Here is an 8,745-nt window from a genome sequence, read left to right on the forward strand (position 1 = left end):
CTTATCCTATCCCTGTGGGCTGTGGCTTCTTGCAACTTGATCCCAATTTGGCATTTGGCAAATTCAAATTGGTGACCGCATTCTAAATAAGTTGGTAAATATTAGATATATATGCAATGACCAAAACTCCATATTGGCTTATGTCGTATAAACTAACCGAGATTAGGGTTTTGCACTGTAAAGCTTCTAATTTCATTAGGGTTGTGGAGTTTCCATCCAAAGGACCACCGGCAGTCATGAATTCGAATTATATATGGTCCAATTCCATCAAATTGAAGCAAACTCTGTCGCACCAACCGGTGGTCCGGCCGGTACCCTATGGACCCTCATGTTCTTAGCGTTTGAGACAAACACCAACATGCAAAAATGTCATATATGATGAAGCTTCTGTTGCATGTGAGAGTGAGACTTGAGAGTCCCATCTCCGTGACCAATTTCTTGCTTCATTAATCATCTCTATATGTATTGTGATGCGATATTTGCAAGAGGTAAAGGATTTTCACACTTTTTTTTACACGTTTTTATTTTTATTTTTAGTATTTGTATTGAATAACTCTAAGGAAAAAAATAAGAGATGAAATTAATAGGGTACGCAGAAGGAGAAAAGATGAGTATTGAAATAATTTTCCTTCATTTCAGTTCATAGCATTTTTGAATGAAATGAGTATTAAAATTATTTTGATTCCAAAATTTTCTTGTATACAATAACACTTGGTTATTTAAATTATTTTGATTTCTGACTTTAACCATGTGTGCATTTATAAAGACATCGACAATAAAAATAATGTAGTTTTTTTTTTTTTTTAGAGAAATACCATATTTGATATTCATTGCAAACAAAGCAATACAAGGACAAATTGACAACAAACTGAGGATAGTGTGCACATTGGGCCTCGATAAAACCTTGTCGGAGAACCCGGTCTAAGGAAAAAGAGTGTCCCACACAACGAAAAGAACTATCCCCAAATGTCAATACAGAAACAAATTACAAGAAATCCCAAAGCAAATCAGGAGAATCTTCCACCCACCAAACATGTAGCGTATAACCATTGATGTGCTGTGAGCGTCAACCGTTCGGCAAAACATGTGACCATGGCTTCCATAGTTTGTACATAACAATCCACAATTTGATATTTCAAAACAGTGAACTAAACTGATAAAGAGAATAGTCAATCTTATAAGTATGAGAAAAATATGTTTGAGAATCAATTCACTTATAAACTCTCCTTAATATTAGCTCTCCTCCTTTTCTCAAAAAAAAAGAAAAAAAGAAAAAGAAAAAGAAAAAGAAAAAAGCTCCCCTTAATATTCAATATCAAATACCTAAATTTCAGGAATCAGAGCAACTATGAAGCTAGTTGATCCTCTTTTTTTTTTAGTACTTTCTCTGTTTCTAAATTTTCTCATTTTTCAGTTTTCAATTTCCATTAAGTAAACATGTTCTTATTCTTAGAGCGTGCTAATCTTGAAGACTTGAAGTTGTGAGGCCCAACAACTTTGAGAAAAATTTAAGTGTGCGGGGAACAATTTAGTTCACCAAATGTCACAATACTATTAGTTGAAAAATTATTTTTTAAATTTCTTACTAATTTTATTATTACATTATTAAACTAGATTATGTTCCCGACACTCTAAAGAACTCTCCAACAACCTTATAAATTTCAACTATAATAAATCCTAAGGTACATGGGATGAGACGAAACGCAGTGGAACATAATGCACTCGTCCTATGTTTGGTGAGTCAAATATAGTGGGACGCGCTATCTCACGGAACGAATTTTGGTTATATTTTCGATCTACCTCTGTCCTGGAGCAACTCGTTCTGTCCTGTGGAACACAAAACTATAAAATTTTCAGACAAAAATTTTAACCGAAACCTTCGTTTCATTCCGTCTTGTTGCGTACCAAATGTTACCTTAAATTAATCAAATCATGAGTTGGGAATGATATTTAAATGACATGATAACATAATTAAATCCCCGCGTTCTTTTGTAGGAGGTCAACTTGTAATCCATCAACTTGTGTGGTTTATTTATTAAAAGAAAAAGCGTACATGACTGTTACGAAAACTGAGTACAGTTAGAAAAATTATTTATTTAAATGATATTGTTGACCTGTTTGTTGATATTTAAAATATTATGTATATATTGATTAGCGTATTTATTTTGTATGAGTTATGATTTATAAATATAAATTAAAAAATTAATCTATCTAGTATTATTTCAGTTTAACATTAGAATGATTTTATCTATACATCTTGTTTTATTTTTCACACGTTATTTCAATTTTTGACCTTGGAATCAAATAATTTAAAAACAATTAAAAGATAATAATTAACACAAGATATATGAGAGATAAAAATAAATAAAAAATTGCAGATTGCACCGCCTAACTTCAACCCGATCAACTTGCGTTTATTTTTTTCCTTTATTTATTCCTTTTCTTTTTTGGCTTCAAGGGCCAACTTGTTTCTATTTTATAAATTATAATCCCCCACATGAACTTTCTCCAATTTTATATTCACTAATTCTTGGCTTTGAAAATTGCAACCAACTCATCTCTCTGTTTGTGCGTGATAGAGAGAGAAAGCTAGAGAGAGAAAGAGGGAGTCCTTAAGAATTAAGATCTCTCACCGGAAGCCAGAGCAGAGCAAGGCAAAGAGCCTCCCTCTACTTCAGAAGCAGCTCTCCAAATTTACCATTTATACCCAAAACCCAAGAAGCTATACCACTTTAAATCTGCTCCAGAGTGAAATTTCTCAAATGCCTCCCAACCCGCCCAAATCCTCAGTCTTGATCCACCGTGTTCACACCGCCACCTCGGCGACATCGAACACGGCGTCGTCGCAGTACCAAAACCAAAGAGGAGGAGGATCTGCTGCACTGCTACTCAACAACAATAGTAATAATAACGGTAAGAAGCGGGCCACAGTACCGGAAGCCGTGGCGCGGCACCACACGCACGCGGTGGGGCCCAACCAGTGCTGCTCCGCCGTGACTCAGGAGATCGCTGCGCCCGTGTCCACCGTGTGGTCGGTGGTGCGGCGCTTCGACAACCCGCAGGCGTACAAACACTTCGTCAAGAGCTGCCACGTCATCGAGGGCGGCGGCGACGTGGGAACGCTGCGGGAGGTGCAGGTGATATCGGGGCTGCCGGCGAACAGCAGCACGGAGAGGCTGGAGATCCTTGACGACGAAAGCCATGTCATCAGCTTCAGCATGGTGGGCGGGGACCACCGGCTGTCGAACTACAGGTCGGTGACGACACTGCACCCATCGTCGCGCGCGGGCGGCGGGACGGTGGTTGTGGAGTCGTACGTTGTCGACGTGCCGCACGGGAACACAAATGATGACACGTGTATGTTCGTGGACACTATTGTTCGATGCAACCTGCAGTCCCTCGCTCAGATCGCCGAGGATTTAGCTAGATGCAAGTAATGATAATATTAATCATTTATTAAAATTAATTAATCATACTTTAGCTACTAGCTTAATTAGCTCCTTCATCTTCTTTTGCGCTTGCATGGATTAATTAGCCTCATAAAACTATCGTGAATGTCTATGATCGAGGTTATGAGCTAGTAATCTGTGTTTGTACTTTTTTTGGCGTTTCCGCGATCGTTTTGTGATTTTAATCCTATGAAACCGCTTCAATGGTTCAATGTTTATGGCTTTAATCAGTGCTATTACTGTGTGTGATATCCATTATGTTGAAAAATTGGCCAAAGTGATCAATTTTTCAAATTTCAATGGCTGAATTGATCATTTTTCAATCGAGTAGGATTCCTCCCTTCAAATTCCCTCCCATTCAGTCACCTTCTCTCTTACTTTCCTCAGTCATAAGCATTCAAATGGGAGATCGGAGGAGAATCTTACTCTTATTTCAATTTGTCAATCTTCGATTATATTTGATCGGTATATTAATTCAACAATTAAATTTGATTTTTGAGCATTTAGTCATTTTTTTTAATGATTTTGTTCGTTTAATTGGAATATTAGGGAAATTTATAATGGCAACTAAGAAGACATCACATTATTAAAATTTAAAGAATGAATTGTTGTATTTGTATGTATGATCTAAAAAAGAGCAGAAGCCATGGTTGCTGCTGCCTAATGTTTTGGATGGTTGAACTTTTCTGACTGGTATGGGTAATGGTAATGGCAGTGCCGCTGACGACTATTGAGGCAGTGGGCAGCTAGCTGCATGGCTAGGTTCTCAAGAACAAGACCACTCGACCGACGTATGCATCTCACAGCACTGGCATAATTAGTTAGGAGTAATAGTAATGTAGTTTGTGTATATTCTTTGTGTATTATATTTTGTAATTTAGTTAAGAGGTATTCATCAATTCCCTCTTTGAACTTATGACCATTAGCCAATTTCTCCTCTCAACTTTAATTTTGGCCAATTTTCCTCCTCAACTCTCATAATTAATCAATTTCCCCTCTCAACTTTAATTTGGCCAATTTCCCCCCTCAACTTTATAATTAGTCAATTTGCACCCAACTGTTAATTTTTTTTAATTTTCCATCTATTCTTTTTATTTTTTCTTTAATCTTTCTAATAACTTCAAACAAAGTACTAAAATTAACATAAACTCACCTGCATAATATAGGGTAAAATGTACAAAAACATAATACAATTAGTATGTGATATGGGTTGATTATAAGAAAAAGTTATGAATCTGGTTTAAAGCGTGTAGAAGAAGAAATAATAATCCTAAACTTATGGATCATACCTATTTCAATAAAATGGGTTATTCTTAATAAGGAGTCGAAAATTATGAATTGACTAGCCATTTTTGCACTAAAGCTCGATTCTCCGCAATTTACTTGAACTTAGCTTTCACTTTTATAAAGAAAATTGTATTCACATACAAAAATGTACACATCAATCCTTTTCGTTATCAACTTTTTATAGTAAAAAATCAAATAAAATTACTCCATACTGATTTATTATGACTAATAATACTATCTATGATAAATTGTAAAATTCTAAATTTTAATCTATTTGTAATAGGATAAAGACATAGGAAAATGATTAACATACATCTTATTTAGTTTCTTACACACACTTGTTTAATTATTATCAAATTAAAAAAATTAATAGTAGGGTGCAAATTGACTAATTATGAGAGTTGAGTGGGGAAATTAGCCAAATTAAAGTTGAGGGGGGAAATTGACTAATTATGAGAGTTGAGGGGGAAATTGGCCAAAATTAAAGTTGAGGGGGAAAATTGGCCAATAATCACAAGTTCAGGGAGGAAATTGATGAATACCTCTTTAGTTAATTGTAATTGTTTGCTATCAATATATGTTATCGTTGTAATTGAGTTAAGTCCATGAGATATCAACTTTATCTCATATGTTGACACCTCACGCGCAATTTTCTTTAGACTTGTGTTCCTTTAGAATTGTCAAAGTCAGAAAGAATCATGTGTTAACAAGGATTTGTAATTAAGTACGTTGTATAATAGTGTTATACACAAAATCAAGATTCAAATACTAAGAAAATGAAGCTCATCTTCTTATTCTCTGCTAATAGGTTTCTGATTAATTTTGAAGAAATAATAACTAGAAAATGGCAGAGAAAAAAGTTAATAAAATTGAAAATGAAGCCGGCTATTTATCTCTCACTGTCTTTTTTTTCCCCCCGGTAATCACGATCAAGTAGAAAATGACAGAGAAACGTTTCTAAGAAAATCTAGAAAAACAGGAGAGAATATGAAAGGATATATTTAAATATTTATTGTCGTCTTGTATGGATGGTATCGATAATCGAGTAGAACGAAAGCATGTATGTAAAATTTGCATTAAAAAATGGTGAACAACGTGACAGGAATCCAATACAATAGCTTAGCTGCCTCTTTCGCTTGCAACTTGCACTTTTTGATAGCTATTCGCTAGCTGTTCTTCCAAAGAAAAGGAAAGGAAGGCCGGATACATGCAAAGCAGTTGCATGCAACTTGCTCTCTCTCTCTCTCTCTCTCTCTCTCTCTCTCACTGTCATGATTTTCGTTTAAAGAAATGCAAGTTGGGGGGTGTTGGTCGATGGATCGGTGGCTGAAATGTGAATGGTTGAGTTTTGAATATGTTTGAATAGAGACTATATGTCTAATCTGATTTGCAAGTTGGTAAGCAAGTGGGATGGAAGACAAGGCTCTCTCTCTCTCTCTCTCTCTCTCTCTCGGGTATTCTTGTCTACTTTTCCAATTCCTTCACGCTACCTACAAATGAGCCAGTATATGACCCATTCCATCCGTCTTCTAACTCTTCGTATCTGTACGAGGAGGATGCTTCCCTCTCCCAGACTGGTGCATCTCGTAGAGTTCAAATCTTCTGCATTTATTTTGTGTATAATTTTTCGTAGCTCATATTATTAATTGATATGTGTTAAATTTATGATAATAAAATTAAATAGAATTAATACATATTAATTAATAATAAATGTCACAGATTAACTACACACAAAACAAGTGCACATATTTGAACTTCATCTGGTCGTATGGTTTCTTCGCTTTTTTGCATGGAAATTATTGACTAGGTAGAGAGATCACATCATCACTCGATCATGACCTAGCAGGCTAGCAGCAGCTGCTTCCTTGAAAAACTCATGATGTATCACGCCTGTCATAATTACTTTGCTTGAAGCAAATATTACCAAAAGGATTGCCATCCTTTTCCATGTTATGATAGTGTTTGTTTGGGTCATTGAACAATCAGTATTCAATACGTAATACGCTGTTTCCCGTCTTGTCTTGAAACAAATTAGGGCATCTTAGAGTTGGAGATAATCTCAGTAGATGACTTGCTTTTTGAACGTTTATGAATCCCCCTAACACAACAATAATGTCTCATTTTTAGAATATATTAATAAAGAAGGCCAACATAATTCTATAATATTTTGAAGTAACACCACTTGATAGTGTTTTATAAACACTAAAAATCTAATGAAATAAAGTTAAAGCAAGCTGAATTTGCCACTATGGGTTTGGCAAAAGAACATTGACTTGTCAATATTTCAGAGAGACATGCTAACGGTCCACAACTAACAATATTGATATTATTCGTTCAAAGTACATCTTACCACCTACAAAACACAAAATGTATGAGGGTTTTGTACAAAAGTCATCGGTGTAATTAGTACTAGAACCACACAATACAATGCATAGTCCCCCTTCATATTACACCACTTTGTCCATCCATTTGCAATTAACGCATTTTTATGATACAAATTACATAATTTAAATTGTTTATTTTTTCAATCATCATTTGAAGATCATACGTGCAAAAAAAATTAATTAAACTAAAATTTGTTTAGTCATCTTTATTTATTAAATAAAGGGGCTTTTAGATTTAAATGCCTCGATGTTCTATTTGTTAGATTAAACATCTATACCTTTTAGAATTTTTATTAAACATTTTCCTACATTTTAGGTGTCAAATATATTATAAGTAGTATTTTTTTAAAGGAAAACTAACGAAAAAATCCTTAAAAACTTTAGTTTTAATGAAAATGACAAAATAAAGGTGTAAGTGAATAGTATTAGGAGTGACTTTTTAAGGTAAAAATGTTCTTAATGTTAAAAGTGAACAGTACCATGAGTGTTTCGTTAATTTTTTTTAATGCAAAATTACACAATTTGCCCCATATATAATGTACCAATTAGTTAATAATTATCCAAATCTCCTAGAATCTAGTAGACGTATGTTTTTTAAAATCTAAAAACATATCAAATTTGATTTACTTATGCTTCTAACGTGATATATATATATATATATATATGTCATCTTCTTTCACGACTATTCTACAATCTCTTCGTGCCATTTCTTTACTGTTAGTCGATACTCTTCCGTCCTCCTTTGTGAGTCATGTTCATTTCCCTTATATTTTCATTTTATGCAAACCTCTTGATTTGAGTATTCGTACCATGGTACATTTGGAAAATAGATTCTAGTGGTAGATGATATGGGGTATGTTTCCATTTAGTATTGGTACGTTTCTAGCTGATATGTTGGTACGTAAGTTGGCATGGGTACATTTCGTATCAACATCGGTACTTTCAATTTGGCATGGGTACATTTCTAGATAATATGTTGGTACGTTTCAAGTTGGCATGGGTACATATCATATCAACATTGGTATGTTTCAATTTGGCATCGGTACATTTCAAGTCATATTAGTACATTTCAACATGGCATGAGCACAATTCAAATTAGAAATTAATATATTTAAATTTGGTTTCAATTTAAAATTCACATTCATATATCTCATGCCGAATGACATTAATCTCATTCCTGCTAATCCCTTTTCTTAACAACTTTTGTGCAAATTATATTGTGCTACAATATTTTAAAATCACTTGTTTTCTGTTGCATACTAGACAACCATGCAATCAAACTAGAACTCAACAAGATAAATGTAGCGTCCATGGTGTTTTCATCATGTTGGATTGGCTATCTAAATTTTTTATACTGATGTAAGCTTTTTCTGTGATCAATGAAGTTTTATTATAGAAAAATAAATATTAAAAATTCAAAAATTAAGAGATAATATTGATGATTTAATAGTTGATATCTATTAATTATCCAACATCCCTTAAAAAGGTGCATAGATTCGGGCACGACGAAAAACCTCTATTAACTAAAAAGATTAAGTGGGAATTCAACCTATAACATTTTTCATTTAGAAAAAAAATAATTAAAATAAATTTAAAAATGCTTAGGTGGCCACTAGTCATAGCGC

The 8,745-nt window shown here is 34.1% G+C and overlaps 1 protein-coding gene across 1 annotated transcript; it reads left to right on the top strand.

Annotated features, from left to right (window-relative positions):
* The first annotated feature begins 2,473 nt into the window (after window positions 1-2,473).
* LOC103433682 (abscisic acid receptor PYL4-like) lies at window positions 2,474-4,398 on the top strand. Its single transcript, XM_008371952.4, has 2 exons — window positions 2,474-3,433; window positions 4,165-4,398. Exons 1-2 carry the CDS (start codon window positions 2,763-2,765, stop codon window positions 4,181-4,183), a joined length of 690 nt encoding a protein of 229 aa, XP_008370174.3. The 5' UTR covers window positions 2,474-2,762; the 3' UTR covers window positions 4,184-4,398.
* The last annotated feature ends 4,347 nt before the right edge of the window (window positions 4,399-8,745 follow it).

Source organism: Malus domestica, chromosome 04 (genome assembly GCF_042453785.1).
Source record: "Malus domestica chromosome 04, GDT2T_hap1".
Classification (NCBI taxonomy): domain Eukaryota; kingdom Viridiplantae; phylum Streptophyta; class Magnoliopsida; order Rosales; family Rosaceae; genus Malus; species Malus domestica.